Source organism: Chaetodon trifascialis, chromosome 13, assembly GCF_039877785.1.
Source record: "Chaetodon trifascialis isolate fChaTrf1 chromosome 13, fChaTrf1.hap1, whole genome shotgun sequence".
Lineage (NCBI taxonomy): Eukaryota > Metazoa > Chordata > Actinopteri > Chaetodontiformes > Chaetodontidae > Chaetodon > Chaetodon trifascialis.
In genome coordinates, this window is record NC_092068.1 from 8,689,769 (window position 1) to 8,714,410 (window position 24,642).

The 24,642-nt window shown below is 43.5% G+C and overlaps 3 protein-coding genes across 3 annotated transcripts; 1 reads left to right on the forward strand and 2 right to left on the reverse strand.

Moving 5' to 3' along the window:
- The first annotated feature begins 660 nt into the window (after positions 1 to 660).
- Positions 661 to 5,831, forward strand: eif3s6ip (eukaryotic translation initiation factor 3, subunit 6 interacting protein). Its single transcript, XM_070977013.1, has 15 exons — positions 661 to 801; positions 1,148 to 1,190; positions 1,380 to 1,590; positions 1,714 to 1,793; positions 2,146 to 2,207; positions 2,326 to 2,395; positions 2,505 to 2,578; positions 2,870 to 3,041; positions 3,298 to 3,452; positions 3,621 to 3,791; positions 4,016 to 4,149; positions 4,501 to 4,674; positions 5,054 to 5,243; positions 5,337 to 5,417; positions 5,659 to 5,831. Exons 1-15 carry the CDS (start codon positions 778 to 780, stop codon positions 5,734 to 5,736), a joined length of 1,719 nt encoding a protein of 572 aa, XP_070833114.1. The 5' UTR covers positions 661 to 777; the 3' UTR covers positions 5,737 to 5,831.
- A 357-nt stretch (positions 5,832 to 6,188) lies between these two features.
- LOC139340894 (cadherin-23-like) lies at positions 6,189 to 20,204 on the reverse strand. Its single transcript, XM_070977011.1, has 26 exons — positions 20,180 to 20,204; positions 19,549 to 19,674; positions 19,257 to 19,460; positions 18,549 to 19,007; positions 18,303 to 18,419; positions 17,976 to 18,200; positions 17,546 to 17,715; positions 16,969 to 17,106; positions 16,592 to 16,711; positions 15,609 to 15,786; positions 15,138 to 15,349; positions 14,093 to 14,287; positions 13,889 to 14,002; positions 13,617 to 13,746; positions 13,023 to 13,286; positions 12,781 to 12,942; positions 11,567 to 11,823; positions 11,375 to 11,472; positions 11,069 to 11,189; positions 10,908 to 10,987; positions 10,686 to 10,726; positions 10,144 to 10,204; positions 9,383 to 9,512; positions 9,075 to 9,194; positions 8,625 to 8,735; positions 6,189 to 8,068 (listed from the first exon to the last, which is right to left on the reverse strand). The coding sequence occupies exons 3-26, from the start codon at positions 19,453 to 19,455 to the stop codon at positions 7,727 to 7,729; spliced, it is 4,044 nt and encodes a 1,347-aa protein (XP_070833112.1). The 5' UTR covers positions 19,456 to 19,460; positions 19,549 to 19,674; positions 20,180 to 20,204; the 3' UTR covers positions 6,189 to 7,726.
- On the reverse strand, positions 19,529 to 22,958 carry LOC139341504 (cadherin-23-like). The gene is made up of 7 exons (XM_070978058.1): positions 22,935 to 22,958; positions 22,631 to 22,811; positions 22,409 to 22,542; positions 21,563 to 21,772; positions 21,122 to 21,229; positions 20,195 to 20,297; positions 19,529 to 19,674 (listed from the first exon to the last, which is right to left on the reverse strand). The coding sequence occupies exons 1-7, from the start codon at positions 22,956 to 22,958 to the stop codon at positions 19,529 to 19,531; spliced, it is 906 nt and encodes a 301-aa protein (XP_070834159.1).
- Between the last annotated feature and the right edge of the window lie 1,684 nt (positions 22,959 to 24,642).

The following is a 24,642-nucleotide window of genomic DNA, read 5'->3' on the forward strand; positions in this document are numbered from 1 at the left end:
ACGATGACGGTAAAACTAAACAAGCATCTTGCTCCATAAATATAATATCATCTCTGTTTGTGTGATTGGTTATCATCCAACAGTGGTTCCCAAAACTTGGGACATTTTGGCCTGTCAAACAGTGATGAAGATTATGAATTGCTGTAAGGAGACCATCGTTGACGTTATTATTTAAAACAAGTCAAAATATCTGCAGTCAAAGCCGGATTTAGAGAGCAAAACAACATGCTTAGTATCTTAAAGACATGGAAGACAAGAAAAACACACAAGGTGCACACAGGAAAACACATCAGTGAAATCGAAAATATAAAAATGCCTACCTTTGCTCTGGACTTCTGCAGCAATATATCGTGCATTTTGTGGCAGTTTGGAGAAAATTGCACTGCACGAGTGAACAAGAAACATTCATTAAAGGTAATTTCATACATGTTATTGATAATGTTCTCTCAACACAAATATTGTTACTGGTTGATGAACAAACACATAAATAAAATAAATAAAAACAAAAATAAAAAAAATTCGACCCTAGAACCGGGCCATGAAAGTTTAGGGACCAGCTGTCCTCTACTTGTGAGCGTCCATGCTAAAAACCATGCTAATTACAAACACTCAGTTTCCCATAATGCTTCAACGCCACTGTGTTTCACTCGGATGTTTCAGCTTCTTCCTTCCGGTCTCTCCAGCGCCAGCTGCGTGGTTTAGCGGCGTTAGCTAGCCGAGCACACCTTCTAATTTTTCATTCCAGCATCTTATGCGCTTGGACTTATTACTAGCACCATGTCATACCACGACGAGGAAGATGTAAGGACGCATTTTTTCTTTCAGACATTTGAACGCTTTCGTGATAATAACAATGACTCGCCCGGTAGCTTTAGCCGATTAGCCAGATAGCTGTACAGCTACACCGGCACAACAGTAGGTCGTGATGAGCTAGCATGGTATTAATGATCCTTGTATCCTTCTTTCCGATGAGATTGTAACCATAACATCACTGCCTCTGTGATGCCTATGTTACTTTATGTGGTTTTGTGGGGGACTAGCAGATAACCATTCAGCCAGTGCAAGCTAACGTTAATGATGACTGCCTGTTTGACAGACGTTAACGTTGCATCAGTTACAAATGTCTGTCTGCTCTGTCTCCTCACAGTACGATCCTTACACCTACCCAAACGACTGCGACCTGCACACCGGTTAGTATACACACCTCTATTTATCTTAATATATAAGATCTTTCACGTATAAACTCCCCCTGTATACTGTTATATACAATCCATCAGGTATAAAGTCAGTATATGAATAGCTTTACACATTTGAAGTACTTCATGTTGTGGTATTACAGTGCGTTAGTGTCTCCTCCTCATTCTCCCATCTCCTTGCAGGTGACCCCAAAGCAGACCTGGCCTATGAGAGGCAGTATGAACAGCAGACCTACCATGTCATCCCAGAGGTGATCAAGAACTTCCTGCAGTATTTCCACAAAACCATCTCTGACCTGATCGACCAGAAGGTTTATGAGCTGCAGTCCAACCGCGTGTCCAGCGAGAGCATTGAGCAGAAGATCTATGAGATCCAGGACGTCTATGAAAACAGGTAAACTTGACTGCCTGTGTGTAAACCTCTCCATGGTGACGATGTTGCCTCTATAACAGGGACATTAGAGCTGTATGTTGTGTGCAATGAGTACCTTACCTTGCGTATTTTGTTCCTGTTCAGCTGGAATAAGTTGACTGACCGTTTCTTCAAGACCTCTCCCTGGCCAGAGGCTGAGGCCATCGCGTCACTTGTTGGCAATGGTGAGTGTATCATCCATCATCTGTTCTGATTTTGCCTTTTCACAGACGTCATCATTTGTTTTGCACTGAGGAAATTCTTTCGTTCTTGAATTGGTTTCTGGTATGTGATCAATAAAATACACATTTAGGTGTACAATAGCTACTGATAGTTGCTGATACTTGTTTATGTAATTGGAAAAGCAGCTCTAAAGGCAAGATATTTACATGGTTATTAATTATGTTTTGTTAGTGTTTACAGTTGTATTCACTGATAGACCAGCAGCTTTTACAATCTACTGATAAATGAGTTTATCCCTGTGTAGTTCAGCAGTGGGAATGTTTCATGCCACTGTTCGCCTGTTATCTCCTGCAGACGCTGTCTTCCTCATCCTCTATAAGGAGCTGTACTACCGACACATCTATGCCAAAGTCAGCGTGAGTAAATGTTCAATATCAGCACTTATCAGTCTCGCTCTCAGTTACTGAGGAACCTGCAAAATGTGTGAAAACCTTTCTGGCTTTTTGTTGTAAAAAATGTTTTGTTGATAATCAGGGAGGACCCACTCTGGACCAGAGGTTTGAGTCTTACTACAATTACTGCAACCTCTTCAACTACATTCTCAGTGAGTTACCAGAACCATCTTTACATTTTTCTCTCGCTTATACTCATCTTGAAATTAAAACTAATGAAAAATGAGTTATTTGAGAATGTTTGTTTGTTGTTGTAAACAGATGCTGATGGCCCCGCCCCCCTGGAGCTGCCAAACCAGTGGCTCTGGGACATCATTGATGAGTTCATCTACCAGGTACAGTGCATTTTATTCTTTTTTTAAACGTGTCCTTTGTTCACAAGAGACAAACATGAGTAAGAACAGGTTATAAAATGAAGACCAGGTCATATAGTAGTCGTCAGTAATTTCTAGGTTTGTATTAATCAACGAGTACCAGATGGATGGTACATTTAACATGCTTTTCACATACTTCTCTACAGTTTATTTTTTAATGTTACCTAATAAGGCCCATGTGGCTAACCTCAGCTATCTTGCTCCTACTTAATGCCCCGTAGCAAGTATGTTTAAATGCTCTTTCCTCTCCAGTTCCAGTCCTTTAGTCAGTACCGCTGTAAGACGGCCAAAAAGTCAGAGGAGGAGATCGAATTCCTGAGGAACAACCCGAAGATCTGGAATGTCCACAGCGTCCTAAATGTTCTCCACTCCCTGGTGGACAAAAGCAACATTAACCGCCAGCTTGAGGTCTACACCAGCGGAGGTACAGAAGAATGTTTTGGAAACATTTGTTGTTGGGTTGTAAAATATTGGGAACCTTAATGTTTTTAAGACCTTGTGTGATATAAATGAAAGGCCTTTCACCTCGTTAAAGTTACGCAAATACGGTAGATTTCTAGTCCTGTACAACTGTACTTTTAGGTTGTTTTTTTCTTTTCTGGTGAAAAAGTAACTTTAGTGGATTCAGTTTAGGTGTTGTAGAGGCAGCTAACATGTTATTATTTGTTGGCGTGTTGCAGGAGACCCAGAGAGTGTGGCCGGAGAATATGGGCGCCACTCCCTGTACAAGATGTTGGGTTACTTCAGCTTGGTGGGGCTCCTGAGGCTGCACTCACTGCTTGGCGACTATTACCAGGCCATCAAAGTCCTGGAGAACATCGAGCTCAACAAGAAGGTAAGACTTTAATTAGAGCACCTGATCGACAGAGTGACCTGCTTAAGTACTGCCAAGGATGATACTTCTGAGTGTGCTATTTATTTCTCTGTATTCACAGGCTGCACCTTCTTGCCTTTTCTTCTGTCTAGTCCACACCCTCACATCTGTGTGTTTCCTGTCTTTCAGAGCATGTACTCTCGTGTGCCGGAGTGCCAGATCACCACATATTACTATGTGGGTTTTGCCTACTTGATGATGAGGCGCTACCAGGATGCCATTCGAGTCTTTGCCAACATCCTGCTGTACATCCAGAGGACGAGAAACATGTTCCAGAGGTCGACATATAAATATGAGATGGTCAGTCTGAGCAGTGCTTCGTAGACAACTTGGGATGGGTCTTTTATTTCTTTATTTTTAATCTTAAACTATGGATTCCCAATTTTGGATCCTCCCAATTAGTATATGAGGTTTTTGTTTTGAAAGTTTTCTAAAAAAAAATTCAGATATATGTGATGCATAAATAATAAATATCAGGCATGTTCATTAAGGCATATATCACACCTGTATCTGTTGTTTTTCAGATTAACAAACAAAACGAGCAGATGCATGGTCTGCTGGCCATCGCTCTCACCATGTACCCAATGCGCATCGATGAGAGCATTCACACCCAGCTGAGGGAGAAGTACGGAGACAAGATGCTGCGAATGCAGAAAGGGTAAGAAAGAAACTCACCACAGTATGTTGGAACCACTGTCTTTGATGATCAGTCTTTGTTTCATTTTATTGTCATTCTTTATTGCCTTTATTTTATTTATGTGTGTTCCATTACCGCTTAAAAGATCTTTGATGTTTTACTGTTATGATTCTGAAATGTACAATAAAGCACATGCATCTTCCTGCCTGTGAGTCTGAGCACTGCCAGCTATAGCTCCATTAAGTTGTTAGGGATTTAGTACTGGTATGTATGCCTGTAGTGCACTGTTATTGTCACTGTTACTGTCTGTAACTGTGGCACCCAGCAGCAATACTGTCTTAAATGATACAAATGTTCCCTTCTCCGTCTCAGAGACCTGCAGGTATTTGAGGAGCTGTTCAGCTTTGCCTGTCCCAAGTTTCTGTCGCCTGTGGTGCCAAACTACGACAATGTCCATCCCAACTACCACAAAGAGCCTTTTCAGCAGCAGCTGAAGGTGTTTGCTGAGGAGGTGCAGCAGCAGGCCCAGCTCTCCACCATTCGCAGGTAGAGCAGATGAACGTGTGTGTGGCATTGCAGCATATCCTGCTGTATTACCACAACCTGTTGATTAGAGGAATACTGTGACACCATGGTTAGAACTGAGATGACCAGTAATATAATAATAATATAATAATAATAACCAACCAACCAACCGTTGAAAACAGCCCCATACTGCTACTAGAGGTCTGAAACTCCACAGGGACCCTTTTAATGTACCTGCCTGCATGGAGGGGTACTCAGACAAAGAAATTCTGGATGAAGTGTTTCTCCAAACTTTTTTTTTTCATCCATCTGGTCCTTGAGAAACACTTTCTAGGAACCTGCTGACTCAGTTGTGGTTAGGTGTCATACATGTCATCTAAGTCACAGTGTGTCCTTGCAGCTTCCTGAAGCTGTACACCACCATGCCAGTAGCCAAGCTGGCAGGCTTCCTGGACATGACCGAGCAGGAGTTCCGTATTCAGCTGCTCGTCTTCAAACACAAGATGAAGAACCTGGTCTGGACCAGCGGCATCTCAGCTCTGGACGGAGAGTTCCAGTCTGCTTCTGAGGTTGACTTCTACATTGACAAGGTGTGTTGAGGATGATGAGAGAGTAATGTTAGGGGATGATATGGCTCACTGTTGCTCTGTATGTTTGATGAGCTTTTTTTCTGAAACACACAGGACATGATCCACATTGCCGACACAAAAGTTGCTCGTCGCTACGGAGACTTTTTCATCAGACAGATCCACAAGTTTGAGGAGGTGAGTAGTGATTCATCACGCCTCTGGCAAAGAATGGGGAAAGGTCCAGAATTTTGGGGTCGCTATTTATTTAAAGGCATCAGAAGAAAGTATTTAGTCAATGACTCAGAACTACAGAAAAAATCTCTGCTCTTCAGTGATTGGTTCCACTACTCTCCCAAACACCTTTGTTTTAAACATAAGCCTTCCAGTTATATCTTGTGTGTCAAAGACAACAACAATGCCCTCTGTCTCCCTGCAGTTGAACAAGACACTGAAGAAGATGCCAGCCACCGGCACAACTGCAGCATCCGGGAGCGCCGCAAGCCGAGGAGTCTGAGTCCTCTGCCCTCTCAGTCTCAAAATTTTTCGATGATGAAAGCTTTTCTATGTAACCTGGTTATAATAATAAACAGATGGAGTGGTGTGCTTAAACTTTTCGCAGTTTTCTCTAAACATCCACTAGATGGCAGTATTTACCAAACGGTCACACTGCCTCAGATGCTGAAAAACTGAATTATGTAGCACAAAGTAAAAGGAAATGACACATATAGACATGCAGGGGGACAATACTGACATTATTATTAGAGATGGCCAGTTATGCTTTTGTCTGTTCAAATTGTACCTGTGAGTACAACCAAAGGCAACCTATTGATAGTCACAAATATTTAGTATCAGGAGTCATTAAGGTTTCTCACATTGCCAGACATTTCTTAGCATCCTCCAGACTTTTTAATATCCTGCTTAAGCTCGTTCTGCTGCATCGGTTGCAATGTTGTTGTTCTTCGCTGCTCTCCCATCATCCCAGTGACTGAGGTCAAAAGCCGTTGCATATTTCTTTTATTATCACAGATCATCCAACATTTCCCAACACAGATCTCGTAGACTGGTGACAATAATGACAAATAAAAACTTACAAAATGGGAAATATAAAAAAATAACCTTAAAAACACACCACTCATCAGAAACAGTGCCAGTCATCATATAAAGGAAAACAGAACGACGTGTCACCATAGCACAATATACACATACTCCAAACATCCAAAATGATCCCCTACCTATTTGGTAAGCCAGCATTTTTCTTCAAAAATATCTTTTAATTCCATCACATTTTCTATAAAATAAAAAAATAAAGCAAACATGGCTCATTTTGAGCATAACTCTTTTAGTCCCTTGGGTGGCAGTGTAAAGTCTGTGGGCACAACGCCATCTTAACATTTATAAAAACTGGATAATTTTATTTTTTATTCCATCTATTAGGTCAAGGTGTTCTTTGACTGCCTTGTATATCAAAGTTCTCATAAAAGATGCAAAGTTTTTTTTTCCTGCATGTGGCTCCAGTCTTGTTCATCTGTCTTCCATCTTCATTCATCATTTGACAGCTCTTTCGGTTATTACTGAGGACTCTCCTTGTACATGACTAAGTCCAGGCCTAAAATCAAGAGCAGGATCAGGGTCTGAATGTTCACTGTTGCCCTGCAGACTGGGAGTGTTTTGTCTTTTTGCCATTGATCCATAAAAGCTCTTCATCAAACTACTGTAGTACTATTTGTGCAATGGCGAGGACCTCTCTTGCTCTTGGTGTCAAATGAAGACGTCGCTATATAAGCATCTCTGGGGAAGATATTTGAAGTGCTCCTGTCTGCATTAAATGTCCATCTATAATTTTCCAACAACAAAATTAACCTAATATCGGAAAGAAAAGTCTTACTTTTCCGCCGTCACTCCTTCAACACTGATTGCATTGCCTTGCAAAAAGAAAAAACATCAGAACATGATAAGGAATTGCGTCATTTTCTCAATGTCCCATTGATGGCCATCCGCTGGTCTGAGTTTGTGTTGCTTTGTTTTCTTTAGTGTGTGTATTTGTGTTCGTGTGAGTGTATGCAGTCCAGGTATGACTTCAAAAGGATTAGTGAGAGTGAGGCACCTTTTTGACGATTATAAGGTCAGAGTTCAACAAGCTTCTCCCACAGGGAGACTTAGTCTCTCCCGCTCTTTGGATGAAAGTCGATGACACCGGATGGTCTTGTCTTGCTGAAGACAAGTGTCCTGCTTATGATTTTCCATCTCCTAAAGGCCATTTGAATAAACCTTTTCTTGAAGCCTCCAACATGAGACCTTCAACATAAGATCCACTCAAACCAACCCAGTGGTGAGGAAGTCCTCTTGCAGGCTGTCTCACTGATGCACTGAGGTTGGCAGATGGGGTTCCCTAGACTACACACACTCCTCCTCCAGTCCTCCCCAACCTTGTCAGGGTGGCGGTGTGGAGGCACAAGGACACACACGAGTCATGGTTGCGCTCAGACCAGCGAGGCCTCGGCTAGTCATAACTCTGTAATCTCCAGGGGGCTCTCCGACAGGTTGTCCCCGTCCTTGTGACGGTGCATTGGAGTGGACTTGGCCGACTCTGTGCGGGCGTTGCGCTCAGAGTAAAGCCCCCCGTCAGCGTTCAGGGCCTCCAGAGAACGTGCCAGGGCCCGCTGGTCGTCCTCTGGCAGGCTGTTGAGGTCAGAGGTCAGGAGGGTACCTGTGCTGCCGTGGACCACGTGCACACCTTCAGGGCCCTTCAACTCCACAGGAAGCTTGTGCTTGAACCGCAGAGTGCCGCGACCTCCACCCATGCCCAGACGCTCGTCCTCATCATCATCCAGATCACTCTGGATGAGCTGTTGAAGGAGGGCAGGAGAGGAGAGGCAGGGAAGAATGAGAAGATGAGAGTGAAGAATGCTACAGATTAATAACATGTTTATACAACGCATGGGGTTGACAACAAAGCAGCTTTGCAAGCTTCGACAGACAGCTGGAACCAGTGGAAGAAAAAGTTAGAAAATGAGTAGATCCCTTGAGTAGAAGTAGACCAGAGTAGACCAAAGAGTTTTTTTTTTGGAGGGCTATGGATGGGGCTTTCCACATCAGAGCAATTCTGAAGTTTGGGGAAGTGTAGAAATTGTTCTATTACCAGTGAATGTCTCAACTTTCTGGCAATTTCTGTGTGGTAAACTCCATCCTTGGCTGAATGCTGACAAGCAAGTACAAGCTCTATTTCACCCAAAGCCTGGTTCAAGGCAGCAGAGACAGCAGAAGTAGTGAGTAGGTGCCACGTCAGGGCAGCAGACAGAACGGCAGAATGGGAAAGTAAAGGAATGCAGGGTCACTCTCCAGCGGCGTCACACAGGAAGAGCACAGCAGCAGGCGCAGAGCACCAGATTTTCCCAAGCCCACCTCAGTAACTGATGAGTGATCCCCCTGGCTGGTGGATACAGTGACGAGTCGAGCCGCAAAGAGCTTTTTCAGCCTCAGGTAGTCGTCCAGGACCACCTTGAGCAAGGAACCCTGACAGGATGGCAGTCAGGATCAAACAGTGTCTGTAACTCCATCCACCTTATACACACTCACTGTAATCATAAACGAGAATCCACAGCGGGAATGTCTAGCCCTTTATCAAAACTGCTGGGTCTCAAAAGCCTGTCTTCCCATCCTTGGGGTCTCTCTTTGTTTTCTTCTCAGGACATACTGGAGGAGGTCTTAGGTCCCGTCCTCTGACCTCGTCCCCCAATACGTTTTGGGAAGGATGGAAGGAGAGAATACATGACCAGCAAAAAAGAAGCTTTTGAGATTGGACTTGTTTGTGTGTGTGTGTCTCCCTGGATTATCATACATCAGGTGTCTCACCTTGATAGGCCCCTCCCTCATGATCTGGCCCAGTTTAGCTATGTTGTCGTACTCCTGAATAGCTGCTCTCAAGTAACGATCGTCGTCAGGCTTCGCTTGAGGCTCGCGACCAAATGTGCCCTGTGGGGATGGCACACACACAAACACACAGTGAAATGGTGTTGACTTTGAGTGCAATATCTTAGTAACAGATCAAACTTGTGAAATCCTGAGACAGCTTTACTATCTACCTCTCAGCATTGAAGTTTGGGGCAAAATATCATATTGTAATGAAACATAAGCAAAGTCAGATGAGCGTTGGTACTGACATGGGTGCGTGCAGGGCTGTTCCACAGGTCAGTGATCTCACTCAGGTTCTCAGGCAGGTCGTCCTCGTGGTCAGCCTGAGTGGCCAGCTCCAGGTTGCGACAGAATGGATCCAGCCACACTGGATTAGCCCTGCAGAGGCAAACAGCATTATACACAGCATCCAAAAAATGCAAAGGTGTGAGGATCAACAAAAGTAACTAAAATGTGGTTTTGGCTGGCGATTTTGGTTGTTTTATGAGATTAGTGTCATGGGCTCTGCAGTAGATCTGCAGGATTATCTGATGAAGATGAGTGAACTCTTTAGATGATGGAGTAGAATAGTGCAACGTTTTGGGAATTGTGCTTATTTGTATTCTTGCTAAGACCTGAAGAGAAGATTGATACCACTCATGTACTTGTATGCTAAATATGAAGCAAAGCCAAAGCACACATTGAGGTTAAATGGGGAGTTACATACTGAAAATATTTCTTCACTGTGACTTCCTGGAGTCTCGACTGGTTGCTTGGCAACCTCATAGTGACAGCCCAAAATGTTGAACTATTCCTTTAACATATAACATCATTTCTTGAAGTGTGTCTTTGATTTTCATAACTAATAACTCATAACTACTAAAACACTACTGAGGGAGACTTTAGAGAAAACTATACTTGTGCAATGCAAAACAATATTCAGTGTACAATTCCTGTAAGCAATGTGTGCCAAAAAGGTGTAAAATGAAGGAAGGAAAGGAAAGGAAGGAAAATGAAGCTATTATCTTACCCCTCAAATGAGTACTTGTTAGTGTTAGGCATGTCCAGGATATCCATCAGACCCTGGTTTCCTGGACGGTAGAGGACAGATAATTAAAAAGACAGCAGCCTCAAGCATTAAACTGATATCCATCCTCTATACTGCTTATCCCTTTTGGGGTTGGGGGGGGGGGGGGGGGGGGGGGGGCTAGAGCCTATCCCAGCTGTCAACGGGTGGTCACCAGTCGATCACAGGGCAACACACAAGACAACCATTCACGCTCATACTCACACCTAAGGACAACTTAGAGTCACCAATTAACCTAATGCATGTCTTTGGGAGGAAGCCAGAGTGCCCAGAGAGAACCCACGCATGCACATGAAGAACATGCAAACCAGAAAGGCCCGACCCGGGAATCGAACCGGCGACCTTTTTGCTGTGAGGCACGCGCACTACCCGCTGTGCCACCGTGCAGCCCATAAACTTATATGTTGTATATTGACAGGTGATAAAAACCACATCCTGATGTTTCACAGCAGGCGGGACGTCCCCTCAGCGAAGCTGCTTCTCACCTGTCGATCCTGCAACGATCGCTTTCAGCTTCCTCTGGTGTCTGCAACACAGCAAAAGGTGCAAGTCACAAGTAGGTAAACATGTTGATATCGCTGCTCAGACTGACTGCACAAAAACACGGTCCATGACTGAGCATATTTCAGATGACTACACTCAAAATTCAAAATGAATCCACATCAATACCAAATCGCCTGTTTTATAAACTGCTGAAGGATTCTTACACTCTGCGATAGTGCCAGTTCATTGTGACAAACAAAATTCCTGCCAAGCACAGCAGCACAGCCAGGATAATGATGACCAGCTGTGAAAGAGAAAAAGAAGTTTAAATGCACCGAAACACAAAACACCGACAACAGCCTCAGGGTTTCCCGGCCTGGCAAACCTGTAGTGTGGTGATGTCGTCGGGCAGTTTGTCACTGACAGCAGGCTGAACATCCACAACGTTGTATTTCCTGAAAAGGTTTCTCAGTTGCTCCTTATTTTCGTCGATCATCTGAATCACCCTGCAAAACATGAAACACCCACACACAGGTTAACTCATGTCAGGGCGCAGTGTATAAGCTTATTATGAAATGTTTCTATAAGCCAGCGTGAAAGGACTGACAGGCTTTACTACTCATACACTATGTGCATGACTGTTACGATTGTGATTTGGAGTGAAAGATTTATTTCATTAAGGAAGGTGCACCTTTCAACATCTAGGATGGTGTTGGTCTGATTGTTGACAACGTGGATGAGCATGTCTGTCTGAGCATAATTCACCCTGCCCTTCTTATCCACATGGAACTATAGAACAGGAGACAAAGCGGTCGTATATTTAGACAGCACAAACAAAAATACAAAAGTTACAAAAAAAAATATCACAGACAAAAAGCCTAACCTGTATGTCATCTAAATTGACAATGGCTCCAGTGATGTTGGACAGCAGGTTGATGAAATCTTCCTGGTTTTCGCGGACCAAATCGGGGATCTCATTGAAGACTATCTTCACCCTCTGATCATCTCGGAGAATATAAATATTCACATTGGTGGTTGTACTGTGTCCAGCAAAGTCGCACGCCAGGATCTCTAGCTGGAAGTAGCCTGGATTGTAGGCCGTGAAGAGGTCGTACGTTCGGATGATGCCATCTGTCAAGCCTGCAGAAATTATGGGATAGAATATTGTTTCTAATTAAGAGGAACCATGGCTGACTGGGACAACTGGAACTGTATGCACCAGAAGATCAAAGTGTCTGCAGGAAGCTAATACATGTCTACAGGAAGTGTGAGATTCAAGTCATGCTGAAAGTCAATTTTGTTGCATTAAATTCTGATTCATAAACATTTCATTCAGATTCAGATTCAGAGTTCCTTTATTGATCCCTGAGGGGAAATTGTTTTTTGTAGCAGTGCTCCATACAAAATAGAATTATAAATTAGAATAAAATTAGAAAGAAAAAACGAGAAGGAATACATATATAAAGGCAATATAAGAAAAACAGAATATTGATGCTAAGGATATATGTAAATAAGAAATATGCAACACAATAAAATAAAATGTACAGCAATAAAACAAATATATATACATATACTAAGCAATTGGATGTGCAAAAATTGAAGTAGGATGTGCAAAATTTAAATGGAAAATATATATTAGAATTACTATATATACTGAATATTGAATGTGCAAAATTGAATTAGATGTGCAGATACTGAAATTGGAAAATATGGTGCTGATCAGGAAATTAAAGGATAAGTCTGGTGATATTCTGTTATGAGAAACACAAAACCAACAATGAATATATCCTAGCAATAAGTATTGCCTGTGTATCCACAGCCTGATATATCTTGTTCCTCTGTGACACAGAGCTCCATTATTGTCCAAAGGTAGTGAAGGTAGTGAGGCTTTTGAACTTGCCTTGCGTGTCTTTCATGTTCCTAAAATACAGTTTTTATTGTCCAAGCCTATTTTAAAACCTTGTTATAAGGAGTGAAAATGTATCCGAGCCCATACATGTAACAGGTAGATCTGAGCAGTACGTTGAACTGAACAGGCCACGTCTATAAACTGTGTATGAATGTTTCAGCCTGAATGTTGGACATAAGGAAGCTCACCGATGGTGAAGATGCTGCCCACATCCTCACTGCCATTGCTCTGTGACTGGAAGTAGCGGATTGTAACGATATGGTATTGAACCAAGCTGTTGTTGCCAATGTCGTTATCTATAGCCACCACCTTGATCAGGTCTGAGCCCACTTTGGCATTTGCTGCAACTCCTGAAAACAAGGAAGCAAAGGGAAGGTTATGGCGGCTTTACACAGACCAGCATACACATAGGTGAAAGAACGCAGATTACCTGCAGTGTACTCTGCCTTAGTGAAGCGTGGTTTCTGGTCATTGATATCTTCCAGTTCAATGCGGACTTCCAGCAGGCTGGGGTCTCGGGCAGGGTCCAGGGCTTTGGCCCGTGCTGCCCTCTGACCCCGGGGAGGAGTCCAGCTCCTGTTGCTGGAAGCCTTGACAATGATGGAGTAAACCGGGGTCTCCTCCCGGTCCAGATCCCTATGCAACTTCAGCTCTCCATCCAGACTCAAGCCAAAGTTTCCATCACTGTTTCCCCCTGCAGGAAGAGATAGAAAGGATGCGTGTTCAGTCATCTCAAGAGCTAAAGGACTTAGCTTTAAATAGAAGAAAAAGACAGATGGATCTATACAATTGTCCTCATCATTCCTAGGCTTTTGAAGTAAAATGACTTTCATCTGACGACACAAAGGACACAAGAGCTTCCAGACAAACTGCATGGATATAAATTAGCCTCTCCTCTTGATCTCAACTTTGGATGGGTTAACATAAATAATTTAATCGGTGAAGACAATCTTTGTATTACATTTTTAACATGCACTGCAGTATCAAACAACATGCTGCTGTGTCAGTGGGACACCGTTATCACCTGCAATAAAGTAGTAGACGATGGCATTGGTGCCCTCATCTGCGTCCACAGCCCTGGTTATGTTCCCCACCACAGTACCTGGACGGGAGTGCTCAGGCACTGTCAGCTTCTGGTAAGGCAAGCTGCCACGCTGAGGTGCATAAATGTTCAAATTCACCAACACGCACGCACACACGCACACACGCACACACACACTCAGAGTTTAGCAGTTCTTGTGAACAAATAACCAAATTATGAAGTATTGAAGCGTATTCAAGGAGTTTCATACTCACAGGCGGTTTGAGGAAGACAGGTTCATTGTCATCAATGTCCAACAGCGCCACCTGAAGAGGCTGTGTGGTCTCGTAAGGCACTGGCTGGCCCATGTCACGGGCCACAATGATAAGCTGAGAAAGTTGTTTGCACTCAGTTAGAGACACACATACCTACACACTGAAGTACATCAACTGCACATACAGCACACACAGCTGACTCACGCTGTGGAGGGCCTGCTTTTCTCGGTCCAGCTTCACAGTGGTTGTGATGACTCCAGACATGGCATCGATGTGGAAGTTTTCCCAGTCTCTGTTACCCGCTCCAGTCTGCAGGAAGGCATAGCGGACCTCTCCGTTCACCCCCTCGTCGGAGTCTGTTGCGTGCACCTCATACACTGGCAGGCCTGGGGGCTGCTCCTAAGTGCAGGACAAAGAGGGTCAGTGTGTGCTTGTGTGAACTTCTGAAAGTGGATCTTAATCCAACATTTGAGGGAAAAGCACAGGAAAAGCATAGAATTCATATAATTAAACCTGTGATAACTGATTTTTTGGCTACCTGCAGGCATACCATGAACTTGTTGGAAAACAGTTGCTATTTCACAAATCCAGTGGACACGGAGTCCTGTTATCATCCCACTGTAGTGTATTTGTGTCCATCTGATGAAGGTAAGTCCAATATTCATTCTACTTTTAGTACCGTTTTGTTCTCCACCAACTCGTGAGGGACGTGCCTGGTTCTTTATCCCCTATAGTAAATGCTCCATTATCTTCACTAGCTAGTCGCTGTTGCGATGTGTAAATCCAACACTAGAACTTTTAGTTTTTTTGTTTCTCTGTCGTGGTTTGTGGTAATTAGTGTAACTCCATGTCAATCAAGCCTTTTTATTAATGCACCTTGGATCCAATATGCTGTATTCGTATCGGCCCTGATACAGACCTTACGAAGCTGACTGGATGTCAGCCAGATGTGACTGATCTACCTTAAATACAATTTCATTGTCAATGTCCTTTTACAATTTCCTGTTTCATTCAAATAGTCCCAGAGGGCCACTGGCTCATTTTTATTGCCCCACGACACTTATTGGTGTCAGATTTGTTCCAATGAGTCCCACATGTGAGGTAGATGTTATGAAGATTGTGATTAGGAGTAAAAAAGAGCAACAGCGTCCAAAGCAAAAATTGAATCATTGACAATACAATTTGAAAAATGAAGAAAAGCACACAGATGTACACAATGACATGCATAGAGACAAGTGAACGCAGCTACCTCTGAGATATGAATGATAGTTCCATTGGCGGGCCTGATGAACACTGGTCTGTTGTCATTGACATCTATGACTGTGATGATCAGGTCTGCAGTGCCCCACAGGGGAGGACGCCCCTGGTCTGTAGCCACCACAGTCAGATTGAAACGCTCAGAAGACTGAAGCAGACGGCGAGAACGCACCAGCCCTGTGTTTGGATCCAGGGAGAACGCTTCTAAAACCCAGAGAGAGATCAGGGACTAAGAATAGATATGAATGCTGAAGCATACTGTGCATGCCTTTTTGCAACTTTCTCTTCACTAACTGAATAGGTAATAAATAAGAACCACAAGGGGGGATATTTACTGCACAACTTAAGGAGGTTTTTAAGATTCTATTGTGTCAAAAGCAAAGAGTTACATGTAGACCAGTTCAATCAGAATATTCAGTAATGCAACCCTACTGAGGCTTTTATTAATATATTCATACAGTACCTGAGTGGGGCCCCAGCATACTGTAGAGTACTGCTCCATTTTCTCCTTCGTCCAGGTCAGTGGCCTTCACTGTGATCACAGATGTTCCACTGGGCTCATTCTCAAACACACTGGTGTTGAACACTCGCTCCGTAAAGCGCGGCCGATAGTCGTTGACATCGAGAACTGTCACCAGGACCTGACATGGTCATGATTTAGAAAGGGTCATGCAGAGTGAGACCAATACATCAACATGGCCACTATCATCTGCATATTTTTACTTATCACATCTTACAAGCACAGTACATGTCAGCCAGTAAAATACTTTATTTTTCCTGGTTACAATAATCAAAGACAACCAAATTTAAGGATTCTTGAAATTTAAGGTTAATTCAAGAGATGTTTGTTTATATTGTGCTCTGTTAACCCTCTATGGTACAGCGTTGCCACATGACAACAACCCCATTTTAAGCCTTCTACACACAGATAATACAGCCCAAGGTATGATGCAATGCATTAAAAAAGAGGTGGGGTTCTAAGTAAACCATTAGCAGTGTTTAAATTTGTCACATGACTTTCTGGAGGCCATTTTGAAACCCTTTTCTGCAGACATCATCGACAGGAGGAGCCTCACCATTTGACTCCTAAAAATTCACCAAAAAAGTGTTTTCTCGAAGTTTTTCAACGGGGAAAAAAATATACACTCAATAATAGGTGAGTTAAGTTCATTATTATGTAGTTTCTTACCCTGTACTTGATTAATAAATAATAGAAAATGTTAAAAATGTGTACGTTGCCATATGGCAACACCGTACCATTATGGATTGCTAGCCTGGCATGTTGATAACATGTTGTATTTAGTTAGAGGCCTACTTTGCAATTGCATTGGTGTACACTGATCTTCTATAGTCTATAAACTATAATAATGCACTTTGTGAGTCCTTTCCACATTGCATATGATGATATTTGACACATCTTTCTTCACTGTGGTCAGTGATCTCTACCTGGACAGAGTTCTCTCGTCTGTTGTTGGAGCTGCCACCAGGGTTGTCACGCGCAACAGCCGTTAAAGTGTAGTGATCCTTTGTCTCTCTGTCCAGAGGTGAGAGGATGTAGATCTCTCCCTGACACAGAAGAGAGGGGAGGATTAGGAAGGAAGTACAGGCGCTGACTGGGAGCGGTGGAGGCATCAAGGCATTTATATGAGCGTGTGACAGAAATGGAGCATGGAGGTCAAATATGTAGATTGTCTTGAGGTCATTCATTTAGGTCATTGTTTGAACTTTACTTCCCAGGCGGGATGACACCTAGCTCTTACAGGGAGTAGGGTGTAGGTGTGAATGCTGATCGTGCTGATGTGCTAGTGTGTAGGTTCACTCACAGTGGATGGTTTGATGGCAAACTTGCCTTCCCCGTCTACCAGGCTGTACTCAATGACTGCAAAGAGGCCAGAGTCAGCGTCTGTAGCGCTGACACGAACGATGGTGGTGCCCAGGTTCACATTCTCAAACACAGGCTCCTACCAACACAGATAAACACACTTTGGCTGGATTGATAAACCAAATAATATGACAATCAGTATTATGTATTTCAGATATTTTACTGAGATCTCTTGTGTTGTTTAACACCAAGATGTGACTCAACTCAATATTTTTTCATGAAAAACAATTTTAAGAAGAATACTTGGCCAGAAATTAACTAGCGACATGAGTGAAACCACACAAACTATGTGGTTTGTTTTTGATTTCATTCGTGTGGTCATCAATCTTATTAGTTACACCTGTGATTTTCCTGCAGCGACAAGCCAAAATGAAGCCTTGAAAGCCTCTTATAATACAACATATCTCAAGGCACAGACATAGCCACTCAAAAACAGTAAATGGTTATACCCTTTTTAACAGCGCTCTTCAATTCTGCTTTGGTGGGTGCAATTTGTTTCTTAATATTCCGTTCAGTACCTGATATGAGGGTTGTAGGAAGACAGGGTTGTTGTCATTCACATCCACAATACGTAGAAAAACTGGCAGCTCGGCTATCCTGGGAGGAGTGCCATGGTCCTGTGCCCGAATCGTGAAATTCAGCCATTGTACTTGCTCGAAATCCACCGTCTGGTTGGCTACAATCTTGCCTGAAAAATTTGTAACACAGTGATAGTTTCAGATCTATTCGAGCAATACCATTATTATAAATTTATAAGAAAACAAGCAAGAAATGACATTATAAGTAACACATCACTTGTGAAACATTCGAAACTTTGGAAACACGTTAAATGAAAGAGAATTCTACTTTACATTTAGGCCTCTGCAGCATTGGTGAATTTGAACATTTGTGCACTGCTGTTAATGTTTTAATCTGCATCAGCTTGTTGGAATGTGCTGGTGGTCATACCAGTGGAAGGGTCCTCCAGTCTAACGTATCCCCCTCGGGGCAGGTGAAGCAGCTGGTAGATGACCTGTCCGTTGGGACCTTTATCCGGGTCTACAGCTGTTACTGATAGCAGTATTGTGCCCGGCTGAGCTCCTTCTAAAATCTTCTCGGTGAAATTGGACACTCCGAAGGGCCGGAAACGAGGGGCATTATCGTTTACATCCAACACATTTATGGTTAGCCTTGCTACAGAGGAGAAGGTCATAATGATAAGAGACATACAGAGTGAAAATTAGATGTGTAGAAAATTGAATGAAGATGCGGTTTCATGTCAGAAAATGGACTTACCGTTGGGAACGCTGCCTGACTTGTCAATAACATCACTGGCATTGTCATGGACAGACACAATGATCTCAAATGTAGCTACCAGCTCCCTGTTGAGCGGGTTGCGTACAAACACTGCACCTGAAAATTCACAAACACATTTTCTCAAAAGTAAGACAGTTTATTCTGTATATTGACAATCTACCATCATCTGTCAAAATTCAACTTTGTAGATCAAGATAGTGAATTGGGCTGATATCCATGTCTCACCAGTGTGTAAATCAATGCCAAAAGACTCCTGCAGGCCATCCACTGGGTTGTTCCCGTCATCTTTTGCCTCCACTGAGATGATGTAATACTCCAGCCGGGGATGCAGATCAGGGTCCTCAGCAGTAAGAGTAGCCACCACCACACCAGGTGGTGTGGACTCATTGACGTTGATCATGGTTAGGGGTTCTATAAAACGGGGTCGAGAGTCATTTACATCATCCAGGATGACTGTCAGGGTGGCTGTGCCCGACATTGGGGGTGTGCCACGATCAGTTGCCATAACGACCAGGCGGTAGGATCCCCGCTCTTCTCTATCGAGGGTAGTGTTGCCCACCAGGACGGCGCCAGAGAGTGGGTCGACCACAAAGCGGTCCTGAGCGCCGCTTTCTAGACGATACACCAGCCAGCCGTTAGCACCAGAATCAGCATCAGTGGCAGACAGCTGAGTCACCACGACACCTGGAAGAGACAAAGTAATGATGAGGACGCAAACACATTTATATTCTTGTGGTCATCCCCAAGCCTAACCGTCACACAGGGGAATTCAATGAAAGTGTGATAATCACAGGAAGGAACTTTAAATTGTTCAGTTAATGAACTATCCCGTCAGTGACAACTTAAACCCAGTGAATGTAGATTATATGCAAGTCAATTTCCTCCCAGCCCACTCATATACACAGATCATAATGCACAAGCCAATCCACAGACCAGTGGGGCTGTTCTCAGGGAGTCGAACACTGAAACTGGATGGACTGAAGACGGGAGGGTTGTCATTCTCATCCAGGATGGTAACTGTGAGAGGGACGCTGCTGTTTAAACCTCCTATGTCCTCCCCAACCAGAAACAGCTCTACCCGTGGCTCCTGAAACGCCTCACGGTCCAACCTGGCCCCCTGACGCACATGCATCACACCTGGTGGGACAAACAGACACATTAACATCTGCATCGCAGGTTTTTCCATTATTCTCTCTGTCGACTTGCTAGGGAGTTTCAATGTTACCAGTATCAGCATCCACAGTAAACAGGTCCACCCTGGCTCCCAGCAGGCGGTACTTCACCACAGCATTGGGTCCAATGTCTTTGTCCTCAGCCAGAACTGGCCCATTTAACACTGTTACAGTGCTGCCTAAAGGATGGAAAGAGATAAAGAGAGGGACAGGTGGAGAAGCAAAATGATCACAGTCAGGTTACATTTTTTTATACTTAGCCAGCAAGCCCCCTGCTGATGAAGCTGCTACAAATACAGTTGATTTGAGAGTGTTCTTGCCAAATGCAAGGTCTGGCTTTCTGTCAGCAATGAAGGCCAAGAGACACAAGTAAAGTGTTACTGCCACCTCTCTGATAACCATGATAAACTAGGACTCATACTCTGCATTCAAATAATCGAACTGACTGCTCTTGTGAGTCATTTTTTTTACAGATTGGTCCACGCTGTGACCAAATCCATTCGAAAATGCAAAGTTGTCAGACCTTCTATCTCACTTATAACTTTCAAAGTGGAAAGAAAATCACTGAATACAGTAAACAAAGGCAGGAAGTGGGTGAGACAGTGTTAAAGTGTTCTGCAAGGATGCCCTGTGCTGCAGTTACAGGTTGCCCCCACTCAAGGGAAAAAAGAAAGATAGACACACCAGCTTGAGTGCTACCTGCTGCAGAGTTCTCGGTGATCTCAGCCCTGTAGCTGGTCCTGGTGAATGTAGGCCTGTTGTCATTCTCATCCAGAATGGTGATCACCAAGAGGTCTGAATCCTGGTGGTGTGAGACAGAAGATGGGTTTGAATGACAATGACATGAGGATTATGATGTATAAAGTAAAAATGAGAATAAAAGTGAGAGGAAGAGAAATGTAAGTTAATCAGCGCTCAAAGAAGTAAACAACTATGAAGTGCTTCACTTAGAGATAGATATAGAGATACGGTTTTTCTGTTGTTGAGCTGTGCACAAAGCGACAGGCTGCTTTCACAGTGCTGGTGGCTGAGTTTTTTTACATCTCTGTTAGTACAGTTTCTCACCTTTCCCACAGAGGCAACACTAAGCATGCTACGTTATTTTTATATGAAAAACCTTGCAGTTGCACATAGAAACGTGCTCACATGCTTGCTTTCAGCAAATAGTGTCCATGAGATTCTTACTATTGATTGAGTAAGATACAAGATGTATGCCAGTAAAACCAAAACAAAAACTACAATAGTGCTTAAGAGCAGGAGATGTTATCGGCCGCAAAAGCCCTGCATAAAGAAAGGTGTCTTATCGCTCTACTTTTGCAATTTCCTGAAATGGACTTCTGGTAGAGAAATATGTTGCTGCGTATTTCACAACTTAAAGCAATGACGTGTGCTTGTGTGCTAGTGATTCACATTTGGGGAAGACTGTACAGTTTCTGAGTTCCAAACTGTTAAATTTTATTATTTGGGGTTGCCGCAAAACTGGTACCAAAATATTCCTGATTGTCTGATTTGAAAAGGTTCCACGTCAGTGGCGGTGATTTGATTGTTTCAGTGATCCCTCCGTGAAACTGGAAACATGTGTGAACACTTGCAGTGCTATGTGAGCTGGAGAGTGAGGTTACCTACCCTGCGAGCGATGCGGTGGTTCTCAGGGTTGTCTTTGACGGTGATGGTGAGTCTGTACTCAGCCACTCGCTCTCTGTCCAGTGGCCTGTTCACCTGCACCACACCTGTCTGACAGATACAGACAGGAAGAGGAAAAAACATGTGTTTGTTTAGAGATTCATTCTAAATTCTTAATCACATATTACTGCTGTGAACCCTGGTAGCAATGCAGTATTTGTATACTTGGTAAATATATTGAATCCACAAATGTGTACGCTGCCAACATCTGCTAATGTGTTAATATATCTGGAACAAGGTTGCACAAGCTTTAAGACTGTCGATGAAAGGGAGCAGGAACACGTCCCAAGTCGGGGTACACTGACAGCCTACTGCTTGATCAAACACCTGCACGTCACGGGTTCAGGTGCTGTTCGGTTCCTCCACACCACCCCTTTATCTCACCGTGTCATTGATGTAGAAGGCTCCATCCTGGTTGCCAGCAGTGATGTTGTAAGTGAGCAGCGCGTTGCGTCCACTGTCGGCATCTCGCGCTCGGACTCTGGCCACAGAAGTGTGTATGGACGCGCCTTCGCTCACACTGGTGTTGTAAGGCAGGTTGAGGATGACTGGATCATTGTCGTTGATGTCTCGGACATGGACCCCCACCACCACCTGAAGAATAAAATAAAAACTTAACATGCCTGTTCACAGTGGCTCTTATTTAGATTGTCTGTCTACATTGAATGTTGAAAAAACATCACATCTGTGTCACATAACTGCTTAGAATTCCATCAAAGATATTCAGTCAGTAGCTGTTATGAAATGTTGGATGCAGACTTTGCTAAATGCTTCATTTGGATCTCATAAGGCAGGAATGATCCACGGGTCTTTTCCTCCCCAGTCTCCTCCCAGTACCTGCAGTAGCACTTCTTTTTTTTTCTCACCTGGTCCCTCCGTAAATATTTTTACATGATCATTCAGTAACATCATAGCTATCCATCGCCGTTGCAAGCTGTTTAGCGATTTGTGGCATTGCTGTACACAGATAAATAAACACTACAGCAGCTAGAATTCATGGAGGTTACAGACTTTTACATTTTAAAGGCTGCCCTGCAGTCCTGCTGTAACCATTGGAGAGTCGGAGCAGTGTCCGTCTGTGGGCAGCACCAGAAGAATACTTCATAAGGATCAGTGTTTAATGCTGTATTGGGCTTTACTGTCCATGCAAGCCAAATTACAGCACAGATGTGAAACTTGCAAGAACGTGATTGTTCAAGAGGATATGGTCTGTCTGCTTGCGTGTGTTACCGAGCTGTTGTGAGATGGGGTTCCCAGGTCTCGGGCTGTGACGGTGATGTTATAGAAGGCCGTTGTCTCTCTGTCCAGCTCTACATCCTTCCTCACCCGAAGCTCACCCTCCACTGGAGAAACCATGAACTCATCTGATGAGGGACAGAGAAAGAGGCTCAGAGACACATGGTGAGGATTTAGCAATACATCACTCTCTCGACAGAACAATCTGGAACTAACTCTGGTGATCTCCTCCAGTGATGCTGTACTCCACTTTGCCGTTGAGCCCAGAGTCTTCATCGCTCGCTCGGAGAGTCCAAACTCTGGGTCCTGGCTGACCCTCAGTCACCTCAAAGGGTCCCTCATAGGCTCTTGGGAAAGTGGGTGTCACATCGTTCACATCTAGAACATTTACCAGCACCTGAGGAGGAAGGGAGTTTTTATCACGTCTGACATGCTCAGTATGTGTGGCAGAAAGAGGATGAACACACTCACAGTAATGTCATTTTCCACATGCAGCTTTAACATGTATGGCTGTCTCTACCGTAATGTCATAGCATAGATACATTCCTGAACTTGTTCGACGTTCAATTTAAACTGACTTTCAAGGGTCTTTCCACAAACACACATCACAGGGTTTTACTCTACGCATGACGCAGGGACACTAGGACGCAGGAATTACGACAGAGCTGACGTTCATGTGTAATCGACCAGTAAAACTGAGAAGTGCTTTTCTGTCAATCAACCAGTCGTTTCAGCTCTAAAATGTTAGATCTTATTTCTGTTTTAAAAACAGGGTAGAGGAGTGCGTCTCATTTGCATAATTACCGTTGTGCTAGATGTCAGGCGAAGAGCAGGATTTGGGCACTGGTCCGTGGCTGTGACGACCAGTGCATAGTGCCCGTTGCTGATCTCGAAGTCCAGCTCCTTTACGGCCGTAATCCTCCCCTAAATGCACACACATGCACATCACACACAGAAAGTTCATGTATTCTTTTTTTTTTTTTTTTTTTTTTTGCAGTTGCTTGAAACACTGCAGTAGAACAGCTCTCACCGTGATGCTGTTTATATGAAAGGTCTGGATCAGGTTGCCGTGAGCGATGGCATATCGCAGGGTGCCATTCAGACCCTCATCTGGGTCGATTGCTGTTACTGTGGCGATGGTGGCACCCACTGTGTCTGGCCCCTCGCTCAACACTGTGACATACTCCTCCTCAGGAAACTCTGGAGCGTTATCATTCTCATCCACTATGTGAACGTAGATGGTGGTTGAGGACTGCGTGAGAAAGAGAGAGATATGGGAAAACTTTGCTGACGACGTGTGCTTCACTTCCTGCATATGTGTCAGCTGGGCCTGCCAGCGAGTCTCAATTTGATCTTGCTGTCCTTCCATCATTATAATGTAGAAAGACGTATCATCACACAGTGATCTTCACTACAGTATGGCTAATAAGGCTTCTGCAAGACAGGAAACATATAGGTTTTGCTGTCTTCACTGATCAGAATCAGAAAAGCCTTTATTGCCACGTACGGTTTTACACATACGTATTTGCTTTGGTGAAGTTGGTGCATGACACATCTAGTAAAAAATAAGCTGTTAAAGTAGTAAAAAATATAACAATATAAATATATATACACAAGTTTTTCTTATTCTTTTTTTGGTCAGGGGCTTACAGTACGTGACATTATCAGCATCTGATATTCACGATTCTTTTAACATGGGAGAAGACAGTAGGAGCGTATTTTGTTACAGACAGAAAGAAAAATATCTCGCGTAAGTGATGTGGAAAGAAGACGCAGCAAGGTAGCCAAATTTCACTCACAAATTGCACTCTGGGAAAAAGTTCATCTCTCATGTGGGTGAAGAGGAAGAGAGACAGCAGTGCATCCTAAAAGAAACCACTTCACCTGACAGAGAAGCAAAAGTATCACTGTTGAGAATAAAGGTTGAGAGTTGAGTTCAGTTCCTGCTCCACCAGTCTGACCTCCCTGCTCCCCTCCATGAAAACATGGACCAACCGAAAGGCACCCTCAGGCTGAAGCCATTAAAGAGGCCGTTACAATTTCACAATATCATTTCTGCTGTATGAGGTGTGTGTGTGGGTGAAGAAAAAAAAAAGCTTTCACAGATTTTGGACATGAACATCAGTTTACTTGGTCATGGTTAGAGCTACGCAGCCTGTTAAACCGCTTTCATAATGTCATCTGTAGCTGTAATAATAAGCAGAAGTCTTTGTTACAAACTCTGTGCT